This window comes from Balaenoptera ricei, chromosome 5 (assembly GCF_028023285.1).
Source record: "Balaenoptera ricei isolate mBalRic1 chromosome 5, mBalRic1.hap2, whole genome shotgun sequence".
NCBI lineage: Eukaryota > Metazoa > Chordata > Mammalia > Artiodactyla > Balaenopteridae > Balaenoptera > Balaenoptera ricei.
In genome coordinates, this window is record NC_082643.1 from 24,459,736 (window position 1) to 24,483,848 (window position 24,113).

Genomic DNA, 24,113 nt, shown 5'->3' on the forward strand with positions numbered 1-24,113 from the left:
CATCACGACGTACTGTGTACGGTAGAATCAAATAAATAAATACGCTAAAGAGTATTTTCCAGTATTCACTGTTACAAAATCATAACATCTCCTGATACAAACAACTAGATTGTATAACGTCCCCACCTCGCTTTTTAGAACCAGCAAAAAAAAAAAAAAAAAAAAAAAAAGGTGGAGAAACTCAGCAAAACAAAGTGGCGAGAAAAGTCGGGGGAGGGGCGCTGGAAGCGAAGGGGCGGAGAAACACGACACCAAGGCGGTGATATCACCCACAGCCAACTGCATGGAATTCAGAAAGTTAAGTGTCACCCAGCAATTTCAGTCCGGGCTTGCGGCGCGCCTGCACAGCGTGGCGGCGGCGGCACCCGCCTGGGAAGCAGGAAGGGGGAAGGGCGGTTTGACTGAGTTCGCTCGGGGGCAGCAGAGGCCAGGGCCACCCGCCTCCCCGCCGGCGTGCGTTCAAGCCCCGGGTCGGGAGCGTTGTCCATGGCTCTGCAATGATTTCATCGTTTCGGAGAAGCGACCGCCCGGACCGCGGCTGCCACGTGCCTGGTCCGGCCCCGTGCGCTGCGCCGGGGGACGGACCCGGACGCGGCCGCGGTCACCGCGGGTCGCAGCGGCGAGCGGAAGGAAAGGGCTGGCGTCCGGAGAGGGGCTCGGGCTTGCCAAAACCGGGCGGGGGCATTGCTCCACGGAGACGGCCGGCCGCGGGGGGCTGAACTCCTGCGCACCGCCACCTCCCATCCCCGAAAGGGGGAAGGCCGGAGTGCCCGGAAGGTTTCGCAACTCCGAAGGCGGATGCAGGCGGTGACCGGGCGGGATGGAGCAGCAGCGCTCTCCCGGAGACCCCGGCCCAGCCGAGCCCCGTTCCCGGCCTGCGCCCCGCCGCGCAGTGCGCGCTCCCAGCGGCGTGGCCGTGGCGGTCCGGCCCCTGCCCAAGCAGCGGGCCACCCGCCTAGGGGGCAGTGGCGGCCGCGGGGCCCGGCGCCGCGCCGGTCGCAGCCCGCCACTCCTTCCGCGTTCCGTGCCCTCGGCGCCTCCTCCCCGGGCCCCAGAGAAATGCCTGTACCTTCCACAGCCTCCTCCACCATCTCGTCGTCGCTATCCATGGCGGCTGGGGACCCTGCCCAGCTCGGGGCCGCGCGGCTGCCTCCCGTCCCTCCGGGTGCTCCCGGCGGCTGAGCGAGCGCTGGGGCTGAACCCTGCGAGTTTGGAGGAGGAGGAAGAGGAGGAGCAGTCGGGGCTGGCTCGCACTGCCTCCCCCTAGAGCCCTTTCAATTCCTTGGCCTTAAGCTGCTCCCGCAGCAGCCGTCCCTCCTCCTTCGCCCACTTGCCCCTCGCTTCCGAGGCTCCGGGGTGCCGCCGTGGCCGCCGCCGCCGCTGCAACTTTCTCCTGTAATACCCCCTCTTTGTTATCGAGCAGCTGATCCGCTGACATCACCCAGCGCCGGTGCGCTCCCTCCCTCGCTGATTGACAGTTCCCCGTCCCTTCCCAGAAGTGAGGCTCCTTAAAACGAAAGACGCTCGGGGTCCGCGCTGACGCTACGCCCCAGCCCACCAGCCCCCGGGCCCATCAGGGTTTATCTTTTGCTTCTGCGAGGCTTGGTGCGCTCCGAGCGCCAAGCCTGGTCCTGGGCGCCGCGGGCTCCTCGCGGGCACTTGGGACCTCCGGGTATCCGCCCTCTGGGGCTCAGAACTCCGACCTCCAACTGTGCCGGGGACCACTTGGAAGTCCGCGTGCAATGCCCGCCAGTCCCCCCTCGGGACAGCCTCCAAAGAGCAAGGCGAGCTAAGGCAGCGTTCCTAAAGCTCCAGCGCCTCAACTTCCTCTCGCCCTCGCCCCCACTTCACCCCGTTTGCCACCCGGAGCTGCACGAGTGCGGCACGCACTGGAGAGCAGGTGTCTCCGCGTTGCCGCATCACATCCGCGAGCAGGTTTCCCAAACTCAAGGGGGTGACATCCAGCCCAGATGCGGGTCTGCGGCTCCCACCCGTGCGCGCTGCGTCCCCACCCTCCTCGGGACCGTCAGGTGTCTCGGGTGATTCAGAAATTCAGCAGATCCAAATGGCAGCGGGCTCTTTATCAGGCAGGAAACAAGCGGCGCGGAAGGCCTGTCAGTTCCCTCCTCGCGCTTGTGGTAACAGAAAAGGAGCCACCGAGCGGAGCTACTGAGGAGGGACCCTCCGTCTGGCGCGCCTCCCCCCCTGTACGTGTGATGTCCCCAGCTGTCTCCCTGTTTCTCCAAGTGCCAGCCTTCCACAGATTCGGGCTCTTTAAGTGGAGAACATCACGGGGCACCCGCTTCCCAGCCCCGCCACTTAGCGTCATTATGGCGTTGCCTCTTACAGGTGGCGGCAAAGGGCGGCTGTAAATAGCTGGTTAAATGTATGCAAATGTACACAATGTGCCGTGGAATTACCGGGTGCCGCTCTGGGTGTCTGCCAAGAACAGCTACCGCATGGAGGGGGCGGGGGGGGGGGGAGGATAGGAGGGAGCCGAGAAAGTTGTTCCATTTTCTGAACCACGAATGAGACTTTGTGGACTTTAAAGTACTTCCAGTACCCGGGAGACCACGCCTTGCTTTTGGCTTTGTGCTTAAATGCCAGGTATTTTTATCGAGTATTGTGAGTTTCTTATTAAATTCAGTTTTTCCTCTGCGAAAATAGAGAACAATGGTAGGGACATTTGTCCCATACACTGCCAGAAATTCCAACCCCTTCTGACTGTTTCAGAAAGAGAGGGAAGGGGCCTGGACCAGGAGTTAGGAAACTTGGGTCCTGGTGCTGCTCACCTGCCTAAGGGCCCTGGGAAGCCACTCCTCCCAGCCTGGATTCCTCCCCTAGGAGATCACAGGCTTCGGCTACATTGGTATCAGGCCCTCCAGCTTAGGCTAAATTGATCAGAGGTCCTTCCGGCTTAGTCGATACCTTTCTGAAGTCTTCTGGCTTAAATTTAACCTCCTTAAAGTCCTCCAGAGCAGATACCTGGGCTCCAAAGCTGCAAAGAGAAGGGGTTCCTGCAGTGGAAGATGAAAGCTCCACTTTGGATTACATCATTTTCAAACATGACCCACAGAAACAGGATTTTATTTCTGATTTAAAAAAAAAACAAAAAAACAGCCATCATGTACTGAGCTTGGTCACTCACTGGTTTTGAGTTATATGATATTTTTTCTCATTTTCCTCTTTTAAACATATCTCCTCTCTTACATATTACACTGATGCACAAAAACCCGCCAGATAATCATCTCCTCCAGTTCCCAGTTTATTTTCCAGGGCAAAAAAAAGATGCTGAGGGACTTCCCTGCTGACACAGTGGTTAAGAATCCGCCTGCCAATGCAGGGGACGCTGGTTCGAGCCCTGGTCTGGGAAGATCCAACATGCCGCAGAGCAACTAAGCCTGTGCACCACAACTGCGGTCTAGAGCCTGTGAGCCACAACTACTGAGCCCACGTGCCTCAACTACTGAAGCCCCCGCGCCTGGAGCCCGTGCTCCACAACAAGAGAAGCCACCGCAATGAGAAGCCCGCGCACCACAACGAAGAGTAGCCCCCGCTCGCCGCAACTAGAGAAAGCCTGCGCGCAGCAACAAAGACCCAACACAGCCAAAAATAAATAAATAAATAAATAAATAAATTTATTTAAAAAAAAAAAAGATGCTGAAAGCTAAAGAAAACACAAATAATTTATTTCTTTACTCAAAGGGGGCTGAGGCAGGGGCAGGCTAGATTGGAAGAAATCTCCCCTCAAAACACACAGGTGGAGTCACAGAGACACGAGTTCACGGTGGGTGGGTAAGTGCGGGGAGGGGAGATAATCATGTTACAAGTGTCCTGCCCTAACTTTAGGCTTAGAGGACGATGTCCAACTCTCCCCTTGGTGCTGTGAGGTTTTCCCAGCCTGAACACCTGGAACCCTGCACACAGCCCCCATCACTTCAGCAGACTTCCTCTGGACATAAGGGTTGGGGTGGGAAGCGACCAGGGTCTTCCTGCCAGAACCTTCCTCAGATTTGCACATAAGGGGGCTTCCCTGGTGGCACAGTGGTTGAGAATTCGCCTGCCAATGCAGGGGACATGGGTTCGAGGCCTGGTCCGGGAAGATCCCACAGGCCGCGGAGCAATTAAACCTGTGCGCCACAACTACTGAGCCCGCGTGCTGCAATTCCTGAAGCCCATGCACCTAGAGCCCATGCTCTGCAACAAGGGAAGCCACCGCAGTGAGAAGCCCGCGCACCACAACGAAGAGTAGCCCCCACTCGCCGCAACTAGAGAAAGCCCGCTCGCAGCAACGAAGACCCAATGCAGCCAAAAATAAATAAATAAAATAAATAAATTTTTTTAAAAAAGGTTTGCACATGAGGCAGGCAGCACCCGGGACACAGTCCCAGCCCCCTCCCCCCTCCACCACTCGTGCCTGCTGGCTCTGGGCCCAAAGTTTAGGCAAAATGTTTTGATGACTCCCTTAAGAGCCATCTGCATTTTTGCACATCATTTTGTGTGTTTTCAATCCCCTTCTCTAGACTGACTGACTGATTCTTCTTTATAGCCCCAGAACCCAGCACAGTGCCTGGTACAGAAGGAAGGTGAAGCTTTGTCAGTGATGATTGTGCATAGAGGAATATTCTGTTTTATATAAACAGTGCTGAGTCTTTCTCACACACTGGATCCTCTTCCTCTGTTTGACAAAATGCTTTGTTTCAGTTCGAGTCTGAAGAGCGTTTTTGAGTTCTATTTTCCCACATCTACTGGCCCCAAATCTGCTTCCATTGCATTCTTTCCCACAGTTTTCTTCACTGAGAGCTCATTTCATAAACCCTCTTTCCACTTGGCTTCCCGCCAGTCTCCTCTGTCGTACTCTGTCCCCACCAGTGTGGTCATGGGCTAGAAAATCAATCATTGAGCTCTTAATCACAGTGTGGGGCGGCGGCAGCAGAGCTCAGCTCCTAACTCAGCAGATCCCAATGCACCAGAACAAGCCCTACCAGGGAGGAAAGGGGTGGCTCAGGACATCCGACAGCCAGGCTCTGGGGTGGGACTTGCTTCCAAGCTCACACCAAGGAGTGGCTCTTCTAAGCTGCCCTGCCTTGCTTCCTCTGCATCCAAGGATAAATCCCTCTCTTCCCACTCAGCTTGGGAAACAGAAGTCCCTCTTCCACTGCAGGAAGCAGTCAGAATACTGAGTTATTTTATTCATTTTACCACCCATGTCTTTCCCCAGAGAGGGCTGGTGCTTACTTACAAGACTGATAAAACTTTTGCAATAAATATATTTTCATAGGCATCATGTATTTTATGCATCTTTTTACACTGAGGGGGAAAAAATTCTGTCAATTCACCACTATGTGTGCTGGCAAATAGAGAAAAGCCTAGTGGATGTGGGACTCGTGTGGAATTCATTAGTCTGGCTGTCACTGAGCCCTCATCCTGTCCTGCTTGTAGGGGCTGGAGGGGCCCAGGCGGTCTTCAGGGTCTTCATGCTCCTACAAGGCAGAGTCTCGCCAGGTGTCCTGGTGGATCTATGACTGGTGTGCCCGCTCTGCTTTGATCTTTTGCTTATACTGCTGGCAGGGAGATGAGGGCAGAATGAGTGAAAGAACTCTTAAATAATCATCAATACTCATTTTGGCACTGCTCACCCCTTAACAAGACTTTTTCCCACCAAATCTGCCACCGTGATTGAGTTTTCACCCTATTTGTTTTGGTTCCTCCAAGGGCTAGCCATGCAACTGGTCAATTCAGCTCTCTGGACCTTCGTTTTCCCATCTGTAAATGAGGAGTTTGGGCTACCAAAATGCTAAGCTCAAACCTTCTCTGTCCACCTTTCCTGGGGAAAAGCTGAATAGAGCGTGAAGAGCTCCAGGGACAGGCACAGAAAAAGAAAGGGGAAGAAACAGGGGCAACCCTGGCAAATGGAATATTCAAGCCCCCGTGTCATCTCAACTTAAGGGCACTGAGATCTGGGGGTGAGGGAGAAACTTTTATCTTGCTCTAGGAAGAGAAGCATGGGCCTTTCAGAAGAACCAAGGTTCTTGGCTTCTGAATCACTGAGTTGCTGATCAAGTGGCTCTAACTGTGTTAGTGACAACTGCAGAAGCTGGAGGGAGGGGCGGGGAGGGCAGCACTGAGGAGAAGGGTGTGGGGGAAGAGATGTGGATGAAAGGGAAGCATTTACAGCATGTGGAGCACTGCGAAGAGCAACTGGCAACATCAAGGGCACCAAATAAAGGTCCGGGAGCAAAGGAAGAGATGGAGAAAATTCATTCTGCTGGAAATAGACACGACTGCAGTCATGAAGAGGACTCACGAATCCAGGGTGACCTGATTTGATTACAGCAACAGGAAGTGCAGGGGAGAGAGGGCAGGATGACCTGACCCGAGGAAGTGAATTAAATAATAGAGAAGACATCATAGTTGCCATGGCATTTAAATATCTTGCACCACATTAAGCTTATTTTTCTCTCTTTGGCTTGATTCTTGTTCTTGCAACATGTTAATGTCATGGCAGTGTATCCTGTAAACTAAATTTAGCCCTTTGGGGGCATGGAGGAAGGGAAGACACAGCCCAGGTCTCCCTGTTTGGGTCCAATCTGGACAAATATTCTTCCTCCGCAGTGTGCCTGCTTCTTTTGGTCTTTCCATTATGGGCTACGAAAACCCTTGTCAGGCTTGGGTCTGGTGAAGCTGCTGAATGACATGATTTGAAAAAAAAAAAAAAAAAGAAGAAAGAAAAATTGGAAACGATTTCAAAGAGGTGATTGCTTTAGAAAGTACTTCAGAAAAATCAATAGGATGCAGGAATTTGAAAAATACAATGACCATGAAAACCAAATGTGTTTTCTTAAGTATCAGTTTATTTTATTGCTTTTTAAAAAAATTATTTTACTGGGCTATAATTAAAGTTACTGGGTCCTGTAATCAGTCATGGGCAAATGCTAATATTGCAGGGGTGGGTACATTGTGTATCTTTTAACATTACTGTCCACAGAGTGAATGGAAGGGCATTTCCAGCTGTCTTGTTTATCACAAATGTCACAACATTCATGACGGCCGAGATCCTGACCTTCCTCAAATAAACTCGCATTAACCAGACCCCAGAGACTGATGGACATACCCAAATTATGACCAACAGACCAGAATACTCACGTTGCCACGCAAGATCAGTCTCTATAGATAAATGTACTTGAGAAGACAAATTCCATCCAGATGTTTGCTTAGCCTGGAGTTAGAATAAATGAAATTTGTTGTATGGTCCACAGAGGAATGCCCCTGACACAATGCCCTGAAAGAATGAGGCACCCATCCCCACCACCCATCCTTGCTTAGATGGCCCTGCCAGCTTCTGAGAGTTTGGGCTTCCGTTCTGTAGACACTAGTCTCTTCAAACCAGTTTCTCCACACAGCATCCTATACACCTAACTAGGCAGATTTACACTTTTAAAGTCATAATCACATTCTGTATCTACCTTCCTGATATTGCAGTCAAGTCACTTTAATGGGAATTTGGGGTATTTCCAAATTCTTCGGTCACAAATTCTGTCACTGTCTTGGTCTACTCCCACTGAATTCTAGTCCAATCCATCATACGTGCAGATTTTAGTCTAACTTTCTGAGCGTGACCTGGTTTCCAAATTCTTGGAGGAGCAGCTCATTTTGCTTCATGGGCTACCAACAGTGACCTAACCTTCCTTTGGCCACCATGCACTTTGAATAAAGAGATCAGGCTTATTAAGGTCCATAGGTCCTGTGATGTGATAGAGTTGCCCATCTTTTCCTGGGCACCCAACTCAAGGATATTTTTCCTCTTCTCTGCGTGAGAAGAGAGGCTGGCCGTTTGCTATGATGACTTAGGTTGTGAAATTTCACCTTGAGGATGCAGGTACTATCTACTCCAACATAGATGGAGAGCAGACAGGACTCTGATTCTGAACTCAATCCAGAAATGAAAATATTCACATGGCCTTGTTAACTCAAGTTACCAACAAGGACAGATTGACAGAGTGTTTCTGGAACCCCTGACATTGAAATGACGTCCTTGACACATAGGTAGCCCCCACCCAGAGGGGCTTGTTGCTAAGCCACTCCTTCCCCAGATGGACTTTGTTGGGGACCTGCAGTCTTTTTAAATGTAGAGTGTCCTTTCAGGTCATTTAAGGTCCAATTGATCCTCCTTGCTGAGTTCATAGATCAGCTCCCAGGAAAAAATGCTGTGGCCAACTTTGGAAATCTTTCAGCCCAATTTACAGAACCCAGCTCAGATGTTCCTGTGCTCAAGATAGAGGAACACAAAGAAGCAGCCCCGTGGCAGGACAGTGCAGGGCCTTGGAGAACAATGCTAGTTGAGCAGCCGTGTTATGCGGGCAGGTCTTCTACAAGCCCTGAGCATCTTTTCCCAACCTGGCATCTGGGCAGTTCCTCAAGCATGGGCTGAGCATGGGTTTCCTATGGGTGTGGGCAGCCTAGTTATTGCTCAGCTGGGAAGAGAGGGCACGTTCTCCATGCTGCCTATGCTTCCCCTCTCTGGACTGGCCTCCCCTGGGATTCCCTACCCATTCAGGTGTGGCAAAAGATTGTGATTTGAAGCAGGCTACGTTCATTCTAAGTTGTATATAAGAAAGAGGGGCAAGTCAATTTTCTCTTACCTCCCACCAATCCTGTATAAGATTTGGGTATTTTGCAATTAACTTTCCTATTTCAGAATAGTCCTTCTGAAAATGCTTATTGAAAAATTTTGGGTTATACAGTGGATGTGTCTCATTTATAGATTCATTTTTTTCCAAGGGCCTATTTCTCTTGTTACCATACTCTTCTAGTATTTGGAGAGCTCTATCTTGAATAGAAAGCGATTTGGTATCTATTATCTCATTAGTATCTCAGAGTAATCCTCAAGACCATGATGGTTTAAAGACTTGCCCAGGATCCCACATCAAAAACATGGCTGAATGGAGCTCAAATCAAGGCCCATTGGGCCTTCACATACCACACATCTCATGCAGAGTGATGAGATCCTTTAGATGGTGGGCATAGGAGGGCAGGAGACAAGTGAGAAGAAAATGGTGCTTAGAGACAGTCTACTGTATCCCAGGACCTTGATCCATGTGATTTCACTTAATCCTGAAAATGACCTTATAGGGTATTATCTCCATTTATAGATGAGGAAACCTGAGACTATAAATTTAAATAACTCATCTGCAGTCATATCAGTAGTGGTATTGGGATTGGAGCCATAGCTGTCCAAACCATGAAAAGCCACATACAGAGGAAAGGGAAATGACAGGACAGTGGTGGAGAAACAATTCTAGAAGCTGGCTGGGTAAAGGAAAAGTACTTGAGGAAGCCCTACATCAATTTCCATGGTGTCATGCAAAATGGAATTATGGGGGATGAAACCACAAGAACATATATATACATGGCTGGCCTCAGATTGCAGAGGAAACTTTGACTTTATCTCTGAAGGTATGCTCACCCCCTCCCCCTCCCAGTTTTATTGAGATATAATTGACATACATCACTCTATAAGTTTAAGGTGTACAGGATAGTGGTTTGACTGAGATAGATTGTGAAATGATTACCACAATATGGTTAGTTGGCATACATCATCTCATATAGATACAATAAAAAGAAAAAGCAAAAACAATTTTTTGTTCTTATGATGAGAACTCAGGATTTACTCTCTTAATTATATTCCTATAGATCATACAGCAGTGTTAACTGTAGTCACCACGGTGTACATGACATCCTTAGTACTTATTTACATGGTAACTGGAAGTTTGTACCTTTTGACCACCATTGAAGGTATGCTTTTATGGGGGTGTCCCAGGTGACCTTCTCTTGTTTGAGATGACATACTACTTGGCCGCACGTTGTTTGGCTTGTTTTTCTGGTGATGGTGGCTGAGGTAGTGGGCAGAAGTTACGTTTGCTGCTGCACTAGGCACTCGGGGTGCCTAGTACAGTCTGGACACGTAGGTGTCTAGGAGCTGTGTGGGAGCTTGTTGCCAGGAGGTGTTCTTTGCCATTGAGAGACCAATCCAAACAAGCCCACCAGGAGCAGGTTGCTGAGAATAGCCATCTTGGGAGCAATTTATGTCTGACAGATGACTTTTGAGCTATGGACATGGAATAGGACAGAAAAAATATTTTTTGAAGAACTTCATTAAATTAAAACAATCCAGTCTTTTTCTCAGGGGACCGGTGGGGGCGGGCAGTGCCGCACGGCTTGCGGGATCTTAATTCCCTGACCAGGGACGGAACCTGGGGCCCTGGAAGTGAAAGCACCGAGTCCTAACCACTGGACTGCCAGGGAATGCCCCAAAACAATCCAGTCTTTTTTTTTTTAAATTTATTTATTTTTGGCTGCATTGGGTCTTCGTTGCTGTGTGCGGGCATTCTCTAGTTATGGCTCACGGGCTCTAGAGCACAGGCTCAGTAGTTGTGGCTCACGGGCTTAGCTGCTCCGTGGCATGTGGGATCTTCCCGGACCAGGGCTCAAACCCGCATCCCCTGTATTGGCAGGCGGATTCTTAACCACTGCGCCACCAGGGAAGTCCCAACAATCCACTCTTAATCTGTAATTTTAAATCACCATTTACTTTATTACTTTTAGAAGAAAAACACTACTTGTAGAGATATTAGAAAAGTAGAATATCAAAAAGAAGAAAGTAAAACTCGAAATCCTAACAACCAATAGTAACCTCTATCAACAATGTCGTATGGGGTTTCCCTGGTGGCGCAGTGGTTAAGAATCCTCCGGCCAATGCAGGGGACACGGGTTCGAGCCCTGGTCCGGGAAGATCCTACATGCCACGGAGCAACTAAGCCCATGTGCCACAACTACTGAGCCTGCCCTCTAGAGCCCGTGAGCCACAACTACTGAAGCCCGTGTGCCTAGAGCCCGTGCTCCGCAACAAGAGAAGCCACCACAATAAGAAGCCCGCATACCCCAACGAAGAGTATCCCCTGCTCGCCAAAACTAGAGAAAGCCCGTGCGCAGCAACGAAGACCCAACGCAGCCAAAAATAAATTAATTAATTAAAAATTTTTTTTTCATATTAGTTAACTATCCAATAGTATACTTGATTCTGTGTATTATGATTTAACATTTTTTTCATACTGTCATTCAAAATGGATTTGTGGGCAGTATTCTTAAAAGTAATAATAAAAATGTAAACAAAACTCTGTAATCTAGGAATTATGTCATGTATAGAAGTAAGTGGTCCTATGCTTTTGAGAACAGTAGATAATGTATTTGCATAGCACAACGACTGGAAAAATATAAGCTAAAATGTTAACGTTATCTCAGGACAATGTGATCTCAAGTGCTTTAGTTTTTTTCTTTTTGTTCATTTAAAACAGTTTTCTTGGGACTTCCCTGGTGGTCCAGTGGTTAAGACTCCGCGCTGTCAGTGCAGGGATCCTGGGCTCAATCTCTGGTTGGAGAACTAAGATCCTACATGCCACACAGCGCAGCCAAAAGATTTAAAAAAAAACCAAAAAGCAGTTTTCTTATAATGACTATTATTAACTTATATAATTATAAAAGGATATTAAAAAAAAAAAACCTACTAGCTGGAGACACGTTTCTTTACTTTTTAGGCTTTATTTTCTTTCTGTGTAATATGGAAATTCTAATAATTTCTACTCCATAGATCGGTCATGAGGATTCATCAAAGTAATGCAGGTAAAGCACTTTAAAGAATCCCAGGCACACGGTACGTACACAGTACCTGTTGGCCACAATCGTCCCTGCTGTCGTTAATTAAAACTTCGGCTTCTACTCTTGCCTTCTCATGGAGTAGGAGAGAGGCCTTTCAAGTCAGTTCACTGAAGACATTGCCCTGCTTAAAACCTCCCAGCGTTGCGCATGTACTTAGGATCAGATCTAAACAGTTTACCCTGGTTGCAAGGCCCTGTAGGATGTGGTCCCTGACCAGCTCTGCAAGCAACTCTCACATTACCCTCCTTCCTTCTCAGTTGCTACACTCCAGCCACAATGACCCTTCTGTTCTTGGGATAAAATCAAGTTCTCTCCTACCTCAGGGCCTTTGCACTTCCTGTTCCCTTTACCTGGAATTCTTTTCCCTGTAGCTTCCCACAGCTGGGTTTTGGTGTTAGTGTAAAAGTCCTTCCTCAGGGAGGCCTTCCTGGCCACCCAATCAAAAGGAGCTACCTGGGCACACCTCTCCGGTTTAATTCTTCCTCTGTTGCATTTTCATCATAGCGTTTGCGACAACATGTTGTTGTTTATGTGTATTATTCTGTTACCTCGTGTCAGTCACCCCACAGACCTTGTTTGTTCAGTCAGAATTTCCGCTGGAACACCTAGAACAGTGACCAGCTGGTTGTAACACTCAGTATATAGTTGCTGGATGATTTAATTAATTAAGGAAATTATCTTTGTCAAGTGAATGAACAGTTCAATCACTTCCCACCACCTTCTCCTCAGAGAGCTCGTGTTTTCCTAAAGAGCAAGAAGGCAGTCATATCACTTTATTTCTAACCCTCTCTGCCAGTTAGAAAACGGATGATACAAACATCAAAACCGTTTATTTCTTAGGATTCTCCCACATGTGGCCAGATGCATAGCTCTCCAACCCAGATTGAGACATTAAAAAAAAAAAGAGGGCTGACTAGATTTCAAAAGAAAACCCTTGGAGGCTTTCACTCAGATACATGAGGCTGGGCAGGCAGTCCCCACTCTACAAAGAGGTGGTGTTCACCACATTTCTCTGTGTATGTTGTTTGTTTCCAACACAGAATGCATTTTTTACTGGAAACAATGTTCCCAGACTAGCCCACAAAAGCCTATTTAACCCACCATGCTCAGTAGGAAAAAAAAAAAAAAAAAACCTTGAAAATCTAGGAAACAAAACAGGGAAAATGAATAAGAAATACAATTGAAATGTTTATCTTGAATACTAGTGCTTGAGGAAAGGCAGCTTCCAACAAAGGAGGATGGGGCAGTAGGGTGAAGGGTGTGGAAGATTCAGAGAGCAGGGGGGTGCCCAGCTGTCACGGCCATGCCTCACTCCTGCATCTGATGGACCGAGGCCGTTGACAAAAGCCACATCTCCTAGGCGTGGGCATGTCTGAGCCTGTCTGAGGGAGCATTCCTGCAGATCTGTGTGCCAACAGAGGGCAGGCGGGGCTGACACCAACTCTTCCACACGCTTAATTCTAGAGGCTAGAATCAACATGTGAGAATTCTTCCATAAGATCAAGCTCCACGTATGCCATACTGGTGACCCATGAGCTTTCTCAGGAAATTTCTGCTTGAGTTATCTACGTATAAACATGACAACACAGCTTAAAAAAGAATCGGTTCAGTTTTGGTTTCATCCTTGAAAATACCACAAGGTAATGTCAGTCATGTTTTCCCTGTATTTGATCTTTGTGCTGCCACTTTGAGGCCAAAGCTTTTATTGCCTAAAAGTTAAGCTTCAGAAAGCAGGGGAGCTCCTTTGATGGGAGCTTCTAAACTTTCTTGTATTATATTGCATAAGAAAGTGTTCCATTTGGGAAAGACCCATTATCCTGAAACAACTCCAATCAACCCTAACTCTGGAAGTTTGTACAGAGCATCTCTAAGATAAAAACTTCACTCTCTGAAGTGGCTCAGTTTCATCAACTGTAAAATAAAAACAGTCACACTTCTTATATCACTGTTTTTGTCACCTCTATTATAAATACATAGACTCAATCATTGATTAGTTTATATTAATAGAAGCAGGGTCTTATCCCTGCTTATTTGATTTAAATCTCAGATGACTTAACTTAAAACCATTTTACATTTTACTTAATGTGCTTTGGTATTTACCTAATCATAGGTATCTGGCCTGCAATTTTACTTTAAACAAAATAATGACACTAGGCCATAAATATTGGCATCAGTAGTTGAGGAATTGCTTAGGTTTACTTTTCTAGGTTAAGTTCTTCCACGGAGGCTACTCTAGGGTCAGCAGCAGTAAGGCTTTGGGGTGAGATAGACCAAGATCAAGTTCAAGTCCCATTCCTTTTTAGAGCTGTCTAATCTTCAGCAAATTTCTTAATCTTACTTGGTCACACCTGCCTTTTTTAAAAAAATGGAGATGACAATAAAATAAAGCTAGGGATGATAAACCCATTTTATGGTTATCGAGAGGATTAAATGAGACCATGCATGTAAAACCAAGCAATAGATGGTGGCCATTATTGTTGTTGTTATTATTATTTTAAAGTCTAGGTTGGTAATTGTATTCGTTTCCTAGGGTTTCTGTAACAAAGTACCATAAACTGAGTGGCTTAAAACAACAGAAATGTATTGTCTCACAATTCTAGAGGCTAAGTCCAAAATCAGGGTGTCAGCAGGGCCCACGCTCCCTCTGAAACCAGTAGGGGAATCCTTTGTCTTTTCCCAGCTTCTTGTGCTTGCCAGCAATCATTGGCTTATAGGTGTATCACTCCAGGCACATGGCATTTTCTCCATGTGTGTCTTTACATGGTCTTCCCAGAGTGCATGTCTATCTCTGTGTATTATTTTCCTCCTTTTATAAGGACCCAGCCACACTGGATTACGGCCCACACTCATGACCTCATTTTAACTTGACTTCTGCAAAGATCCTGTTTCCAAATGATGTCACATTCTAAGGTCCTGGAATTCAGACTTCAGCATATCTTTTTTTTTTTTTTTTGGTGGGGCGGGGGGTTGGAGACACAATTCAACTCATAACAGTAATAGAAGTTTTAAAAAAAAGCCTCCAGGGACTTCCATGGTGGCCCAGCAGTTAAGACTCTGTGCTTCCAATGCAGGGGGCCTGGGTTCGATTCCTGGTCAGGGAACTAGATCCCACATGCCACAACTAAGACCCTGCGCAGCCAAATACATTAAAAAAAAAAAAAAAAATTCTCCAAAGTAAGAACTAGCGTCTCACATTTTGCTGTCTAAAATCTCTTCCCCACCAGATGTTATTATCACTGAAATTTTGCTCATCAAGGATACTTAGATACAAAACATAAACTCTTAAGTTGGCTGTGTTTGTCAATAAACTTGAAAGCAAGGAATTTGCTTTGTTTAAAGGAGTCACTCTTTCCAGCGGGATTCTGTCAAGTACATGTTACCAGTGCCCTATCCACTCCCTTCTATCCAGACAGGCAAGAGCCAAACCCCATTCTCTCCTGGGTGGCAGCCAAGCCCCTCCCTGGGTCTTGATTTCAAATGGTCATTCAAATCCATCCTCACGGTCTCTGTTCTGCAACAGAAACCAGTGTCCCTGTTTTATGTGACATTTGGGATGTACTTGGCAATACCAGCTATGTGGCGATGCTATCAAGTTGCCCTTAGTGGGGTAAGGTAAGGGAAACTGTCATAAGTTCTTAGAGTTGGAAGGTATCTTAGATATCATCTCATTCAGTGGTTCCCAAATCTGGCCGTGGGTAGGGATCACTCAGGGAAATTTTAAAATATCGCAATTCCTAGGCTTCATCTGAGAGATATTCAATCAGAGTGGCAGGGGAGAGCTGGACCTTAAGAACGTTCTCCAAAAAAACCAAAACAAACAAACAAACAAACAAAAAGCTCTCCAGATGAGGCCCAGAGAGGCTGACTGACTCCTCATGCTTGCTCAGTGTTTAGTAGTTGACTGACTCCTAGTTAAGGGCTGGTTCCATGCCCCAACTTTCTTCTCTGATGGTGCCAGGGCTTTAGCCCTGGTGAGGTTTGCAAGCACAAAGACTCTCACTACTGCTTGTCCCAGAGAGCCTTTCCAGGGCACAGCAGCTGTTGGAGGCGTTTGTGATTTATTCGTCGTGTAGCTTTGCAACGGGTTGTGCAGGCTGATATGTCTCCTTCTAAGGGTTCTGTCTTTTATGTTCTTTGTTCTGACATAATTTTTTTTACATCACTGAGCCATGCTTCCACGTTTTAAAATATGAATGTAGTTTTTTTTTTTTTTTTTTTTAAGGCGAACTAAAAGGATAGTTATAAAGAGCTGTCAACACCTTTCCATCAGAAACCACCCATGAGAGGTAGAGAGGTTGAAGAGAGCGGGGGCAGGGCAGAAAGAAAAACTGCAGGAAATCAGGTTCCCACAGAGGTGAGAGTTTGGGATACAGAAGAGGAGGGCAAGGAGAATGATCCAGCTCCGCATGTTAGGACACTGCCTGGCTCTCGGTGCAGCTTGGAATGAGTCAGCCGTCTCAGAGTTAAGCTGAATGTAGAAGAAAGTTAGGAGCCCGGGTGTTGGAGTCAAGCAGACCTGGGTTCACATTCAAGCTCATACTAATGTCTCTGAGCCTCAGTTTTCTCATCTGTAACATGGGGGTAGTAGCACCTCATAGGATGGGGGTGAGACTTGGGGTGTCTGACACCTGGTAGACAGTATACAAATGGCGGTGCTATGATCATGGAAGAGTTATGTTTGGGGGACTTGTGGGGACCTTTTTCTGTCTTGCTTGAGGCCTTCTGCGTATATCCTTGAAACAGAGAATATACCACTTTAGCAAATCATGTGGTATGAATTGAACATGGCCCTACTTTGTTATCAGAGGGAGGAGGCCGTCTCTGGCCATCTGTCCCCCTTTCTGGTCTCTTGTTGCTGGATCTGAACTAGCAACCTTTTACATTGTAAAAATGTGTCAATGCAGGAGAAGCAAGTTATGTTGGGAGGGAAGATCAAGGGGGAGGCCTCGAGTAGAAAAGTGTAGTTGGCTTTCGAGAGGACCTGAGGTGAGACCAGAGAGGGTAAGCCCCAGACACTAGGGTGCTGGGCAGACATGAGGTTGAGGAGGCAACATCTACAAAGCAAGTAAGACAATAAATAGGAGCAGAGAAAGGGGAGACGACAAAGACAGGACAGGCTTCTGAACCTTAGAACTCCACCCAGGCCTACCTTGCTGGGTGGACTTCATTTTAAGCTTCGAATTCCTTTCTGGATGATGACTGGTTCACCTGAGTAGGATGCTCCTCCCCAGGTCCCAAGTTTTTCATCTCTAAGATGGACAAAACCCAAGGCCTCCCTCGTGCATTGATTAGAACAAGTGAGGAGAGCTCAGAACAGCTATAAAATTCTTGATTGTATTCCTTGAGGGATACATTAAGAGACCCTCCTGCACTGTTGGTGGGAATGTAAATTGGTGCAGTCACTATGGAAAACAGTGTGGAGGTTCCTTAAAAAACTAAAAATAGGGCTTCCCTGGTGGCACAGTAGTTCAGAATCCATCTGCCGATGCAGGGGACACGGGTTCGATCCCTGGTCCGGGAAGATCCCACATGCCATGGAGCAACAAAACCCGTGCGCCACAACTACTGAGCCTGTGTTCTAGAGCCCACGAGCCACAACTATGGAAGCCCATGTGTCACAACGACTGAAGCCCGCGCGCCTAGAGCCCATGCTCCACAACAAGAGAAGCCACCGCAATGAGAAGCCCGTGCACTTCAACGAAGAGTAGCCCCCGCTCACTGCAACTAGAGAAAACCTGCACACAGCAATGAAGACCTAACGTAGCTAAAAATAAATAAAATAAATAAATTTATTAAAAAAAACAACTAAAAATAGAATTGCCATATGATCCAGCAAACCCACTCTTGGGCATATATCCAGAGAAAACTCTAATGTGAAAAGATATATGCACCCCAATGTTCATAGCAGTACTATTTACAATAGCCAAGATACGGAAGCAGCCTAAGTGTCCATCGACAGATGAATGGATAAAGAAGATATGGTGTATATATAATGGAATACTACTCAGCCATAAAAAAGAATGAAAAAATGCCATTCGCAGCAACATGGATGGACCTAGAGATTATCATACTAAGTGAAGCAAGTCAGACAGAGACAAACACCATATCATATCACTTATATGTAGAATCTAAAATATGACACAAATGAACTTATTTATAAAACAGAAACAGATTCAGAGACATAGAGAACAAACTTATGGTTACCAAAGGGGAAAGGGGGTGGAGTAGGGATACATTAGGAGCTTGGGGTTAGCAGATACAAACTACTATATACAAAATGGATAAACAACAAGGACCTACTGTATAGCACAGGGAATTATATTCAGTATCTTATAATAAACCATAATGGAAAAGAATATGAAAAAGAATATATATATATAATATATCTGAATCACTTTGCTGTACCTCCGAAACTAACACAACACTGTACATCAACTATACTTCAATTTAAAAAAAAGAGACCCTTGAGGGCACATTCCCTCTCCCCTAGGGCTTTGGAAGGGGCAGTCTCTAACCCTTGAAAGGACTCAGGCAGTTCTGTGGGAGCCAAAATGCATTAACCCTATTTCTAAACTTTCGTTCTCTTTGACTGTGGCTGAATTAGTTGAGTTGTATTAACACAGGGGTAAATGCTGAATTCTGTGTGAGTCCTCTCTTCATGCCTCAAAGACAATGCCCAGATGCTATTTTTATCCCAGATCTATCCTTGGCTTCTGAAGGTTTTTAAGCCCTTTGATATAGTGATTATCACTCAATCACTTAATACCTTAACAACAAAGTTTCTAGACAAAACAGCTATCCAGGTCATATCTTCTCCCTGAGCCTCAGTTTAATATGTAAAAGAAGGTCGTCTGAACAACAACTAAGGCTCCTTATTGTGATAAAATCCTACATCTCAAGAAGCAATGGCCCCAGGCAGTCCTCGGTGGGGATAATGCAGGGCACGTGGTTGACTGTAACAATCAGGCGAAAGTAGGATAAAATGTGTGTCGAGCGTTCTCTCAAAGGGGAAGAATTAAGCCATTCACTCTTCTTTTACCTTTCGTTTAACACACATGTATGGAGCAGTCAGAATGCATAAAGGGGGACTTCCCTGGTGGTGCAGTGGTTAAGAATCCCCCTGCCAATGCAGGGGACATGGGCTCGAGCCCTGGTCCAGGAAATCCCACAGGCCGCGGAGCAACTAAGCCCGGGCGCCACAACTACTGAGCCTGCGCTCTAGAACCCGCGAGCCACAACTACAGAAGCCCGCGTGCCCAGAGCCCGTGCTCCGCAACAAGAGAAGCCACTGCAATGAGAAGCCCGCGCCCTGCAACGAAGAATAGCCCCTGCTCGCCGCAACTAGAGAAAGTCCACGTGCAGCAACGAAGACCCAACACAGACAATAAATAAATAAATAAATAAATAAAAATTTATTAAAAAAAAAAAAGAATGCATAAAGAAAGAGTGCAGAAAAGACAGCTTCTGAGGAAGCTCCCAATGGAAGGAGGTGGGGCGGAGCACAGACCTCTTAGAAGGGCTTGTGCTGGGGGAGAGATTGTCCAGGCGGTGACATGGGATGTAATCTTTACCCTCTGATTTAGAAAAACCCACCTAGTTTCTCTATAGGTACCTTTCATTTGTGAGGCAGTTAACCCTATTTTGGGCTCAAAACATTTGATCAGGGGAGCCACGGGATAAGAGAGAATCCTGAAAATCACCCTCCACAAACATCATCTGATATCACTTATATGTGGGATCTAAAATAATGATACAAATGAACTTACAAAACAGAAATAGACTCAGACATAGAAAACAAACTTATGGTTACCAAAAGGGAAAGGATGGGGAGGGATAAATTAGGAGTTTGGGATTAGGAGATACAAACTACTATATGCATAAAATCGATAAACAACAAGGACCTTCTGTATAGCGCAGTGAACTATATTCAATATCTTGTAATAAACTGTAGTGGAAAAGAATCTGAAAAAGAATATATACATAAATTATAAATATATAAATATACATATATTATAAAAATATACATATTATAAAGAATATTTTATATATATATATCTGAATCCCTTTGCTGTACACCTGAAACTAACACAACATTGTAAATCAACTATACTTCAATTAAGAAAAAGGCACCCTCGCAACCGGTGCTCAGTCGTCTGCAGGTCAGCACAGCCTCGAACTGGCAGATCCAGGATGAGAAAGCAGGTTCCATGATGTGTTCTAAGTTCCTAAACTGGCCCACCAGGGAAAGGGCTGTCCTCACCCGAGAAGAGACTGGCGGTGAGAATGATGTTCCACACCCAACACTGGCCTCTGATCTGCCAGTGGAAGCGGCTGGACATGTAGCTAGAGATGCAGCAAGTCAGGGCATACAGGATGGCTGCTGAGTTAATGGCCCAGGATGGTGCACGCTGAACGTGCCCAGCAGTGCCATGACCATAATGCCTGCAGGGTGGTAGTGGAAAGCCTGTGTTAGGTTTCACCCGACCCTCTTCTGGCAATTTCAGAGGAATCAGCCAGCCCGCTTTCTCCCAGACCCAGGGCTTCCATCCAAACAATATCCCCCAGTTCTGTTGTCTAGAAAACCCACAGTAGAATAACAATAGAATATACACATCCTTGCTAGAGCCATCCACCCCTTAGGTCTGCCCCTCACCTTGGACAGAAGAGAAGATTTGCAGACCTTTTTCTGAACAAACCACCTACTTAGTTCTACCCCTTGAGAGAAATCCCTGATTAATTTTTTATCACCTCACCAGTGCCAAGGGCCGGGAACTGGGCACCCACACCAAGCACAGCACAGAGCAGACCACGATATGCAGGGAAGTGGGAGACATCTGTATGGATAATTTTCTAGCCATTGTCACCTTAGTCAAAGTCATCACCAGAACCTCCAGAGGTTGGCTCTTCATCCAAGTTGTACCGAGCCAGGTCCTTTCGAAGCACACGCGTGAGAATGACAGCCACAAAACCCACCAGTAAAAGCACAAGCACCATGGAATTGATGATGGACTACCAATGGATTTCCAGTATTTGGGGAAAGAAACCGCCATCATCACCATGCACCTGTCACTCCAATGCTCACCTGACGTCTCAGACCAGTGCATGCTGTAGGTGTGGGTGAGGCCTAGGAACTCATCAGGTCATAACCCATCTAAACTGTGGGGCTTGACATCCCGCACTGAGACTCTGGCACATTATAATCCAGTCTCTGTGGAATTCTAGGTGGAAGTCTAAATGGGTCCAGAGTCCTGCCTTGTGGCTGTGAGGCAGGAAGCCACTCTCCTCCATGTAGCCCACAAAGCCACAGATTGGCAAGTTGTCCACCACAAATTCAAAATAGTATAGTTCCTTTATGGCCTGGCGCAGCTGTTCCACCTACAAAGAGCAAGTCAGGAGTCAGACAAGGCTTCCCCAGGCATTGGATTAGAGCAGGGTTTCACCCTCAGCACTAATGACATTTGGGGCTGGATAATTCTTTGTTGTGAGGCTGTCCTATGCCTTGTAAGATGCGCCATCCCTGGCTTCTTACTAGATATCAGTAGCGTCCCCCTGTAGTGACAATCAAAAATATCTCCAGACATATCTCCAAATGTCTCTGAGAGACAAAAGCCCCCTGTTGAGGGACTTCCCCTGTGGTCCAGTGGCTAAGACTCCTTGCTCCCAATGCATGGGGCCCACGTTCAATCCCTGGTCAGGGAACTAGATCCTGCATGCCACAATTTAAGATCCTGCCAGCCACAACTAAGACCCAGTGCAGCCAAATAAATAAATAAATATTAAAAAAAAAAAGAAAAAGCCCCCTGTTGAGAACCACTGGTTAGACTCTAGTATGTTGAGATTCTCCGAAATGAGCAAGTATGACTTGACAGGATGAAGGCCTAGAAGAAGAGGGATAAGGTGTAGGAAGGTCTGGAGTAGACTAAGGAAAAGTGCCCTAAGATAGAAATTGCTGAAGAAAAAAGCATGACAGGGAAGATTAGGTAGAGTGTACAGGAACCAGTTAAAAAAGCTGAGAGGTAGGAATGGAAAAAAATGACTACGTAGGAGTGATAGTTGGGACCTTATTACCAACAGAGAAGCTTCGAGTCAGGAGCCCTGGGTTCTGATATCAACTCTGCAATCCACTATCCATGTAATCTTGAAGTTACTTCTGAGCAAGTATGTTTCTTCATCAACCAAATGCAAATACTACTACCTGTCCTGCCTGCCACATGAGGCTGTAGTTAGAATCAAATCAGATCATTTCCCATAAAGGTGCTTTGAAAACCAAAAAAAAAAAAAGACACCCTACACCTCTCCCCACCCTCCCAATCAGAGGGACAAACCAAGGGCTGAAGTGGCCCAGTCTGCCTTCTTGCGGGTGTCAGTGCTGGGTTAGAAGCTCAGGTTATTCATGTGCATGAGCTAGGGAGTCTTTAAAATCCTAGCTTTTTCCCAATTTCGCCCTGAGTTTGGGAGGAGGTGGGTGAGAGTGGCCTGAGGTACCTTAGGGCCCATCTCTGCCTGTGGCTCTTTTCTCTTAAAAACTTCTTTTCTGGAGGTTGAAATGAATCTCCCCATCAGTCTGTGATGGGGGGAGGAGGGGTTATTATCTCTCATATTTCACAGACAGGAATAGTAAAGAATTCAAAGCTTGAGTAATGTTCCCAAGGTCATGTGGTGAATTAGTAACCGAGACAGGGAAAGGATTCAGGTTTCTGGTCCTTTCAGTTTTTTTGCCTCAGCATTAGATCTTGCTGTCTCTTTAAATCTCACATGTAGTTAGGATTAGGGTCTGTAGCTGTGTATTAGTTCCATCTTAACTTTGCTCATTAAAAAAAATAGTGGGGCAACCCTTCCTTTCCTAAACTTCTACTGCAAATCTGCTTTGTGACTTTATTGGGCAAGACCTAAAAGATGGTCTAATTTCCCCCCAGCACAGCTGAATATCCTTGTTCTTTCGGCTATTGGTATTCTGCAGCAGCTGTCTGATGGAGATGGAGAGCTCCAACAAGGATGGGCCGGAACTCCAGCTGCTGGTAAGCAAGTGTTCACTATTTATAGCGAGAGGGGGGCTGCAAAATTTTTTCCTTCTGAGTCGTTTTGATGCAACCAACAGGAAGTGGGCTCTGATAGATGCTAAACTTGATGACATGAACGAGGTCTATTACAGCACTTCTCAAATTTGTCTGCATCAGAATTACCCAGAGGGGAGGGGCTTGTTGAAACACAGACTCCTGGGTACCACCCCCAGAGTTCGTGAATCAGTAGATCTGGGATGGGGCTTGAGAAAGTGCATTTCTAACAAGTTTTTGGGTAATGCTGACGCTGCGGGTTGGAGAACCACTGCTTTATTGTAATGGGTGGAGTGTCCGGGCAATGGCCATCGTATATGGTGGCAGATTGAACCCAAGAAAGGCACTGACATGCACCAAAAGACTCTTTCTGGTGATCTCACTGTCCTTGTCCAATCAAAATCAGTCACTTTTGAGCTGGCATTTCCAGGGCAAATGTATTATTTTATAAATAAAGAAAATGGCATAAGATTTAAAGGATAGGATTCATAAGAAATATGTGTGTGTATTATTTAATAAAAATTATTCCCTCCCCCCCCGCTCCTTTCTCCAGTGAAAAAAGTGTGACTTGTTAGGTCATTTTATCACATCGTAATGTGTGGAGTCAAGACTGGCAGATTTCACCTCCACTTTCAACTCCAGCCAGAGACAAACACCGGCCTTGCCGGCTGAGGTATCCACCTTTTTTCTTTTTTTTTTTGTTTTTTTTTGAGGTATCCACCTTTGATCGATGGCCAGGAAAAAGCAAGCAGACAAGTCCTGGGAGAATATGGCTCATCTGCTAAGTAGACCAAGACTTTGGCATTGGCCTCTCAATTTCTGGTATGAGACGGGCCTGTTTAAGTTTCCTGCTTCTTTTTGAATGAATTTTGATATTTTATATGTTCCTCAAAAATGATCCATTTCATTCAGACTTTGAAAATAGGAATACATATTTGTACAAATGATTCTTTTACAAGAATTTTAATTTCTTATATACAAATATCAAGTCATTATTATCATTATTTTACACCTGAAACTAATATGATGTTATATGTCAAATACATCTCAATAAATAAAGTTTTAAAAAAAAGAATTATAGTTTCCTATATATGTGTGATAATCCAGTTTCTAATTCCTAACTTTATTTGTATTTTTCCCCTTTTTCCTTGATTAGTCTAACTTAGTGGATTATTTATTATTGTAGCTGTTTTCTCTGTGATGAACCAGCTCTGGATTTCTTTATCAATATGAAGACCTGCAAACGGTCTGAGATTTTATCCTATTTGCAAGCTAACAGGTTAGTTAGTCTGTTGGTAGAGCATGCAAGCCTCCCAGGTCCAAGACAGCTAGAGTATCAGCATT

General features: G+C 46.1%; 1 protein-coding gene and 1 pseudogene across 4 annotated transcripts in view; both read right to left on the reverse strand.

Moving 5' to 3' along the window:
- The window catches only part of SETD7 (SET domain containing 7, histone lysine methyltransferase), an 89,455-nt gene that overhangs the window by 46,598 nt on the left and 18,744 nt on the right, over positions 1–24,113 (reverse strand). The window contains exons 1-2 of one of the 4 annotated variants that reach the window (XM_059922508.1): positions 1,992–2,229; positions 1,070–1,202 (exon numbers count right to left, since the gene is read on the reverse strand). The exons of 1 other annotated variant lie outside the window; for it this stretch is intronic. In XM_059922508.1, the coding sequence (XP_059778491.1) occupies positions 1,070–1,109 (40 nt within the window). In that variant the 5' untranslated portion in view covers positions 1,110–1,202; positions 1,992–2,229. Of the gene's footprint in view, positions 1–1,069; positions 1,203–1,703; positions 1,811–1,890; positions 1,909–1,991; positions 2,230–24,113 lie in introns of those variants that run through there. 2 more of the 4 variants (XM_059922506.1, XM_059922510.1) reach the window with 2 other exon arrangements.
- LOC132366709 (transmembrane 9 superfamily member 1-like) lies at positions 12,416–22,212 on the reverse strand (annotated as a pseudogene).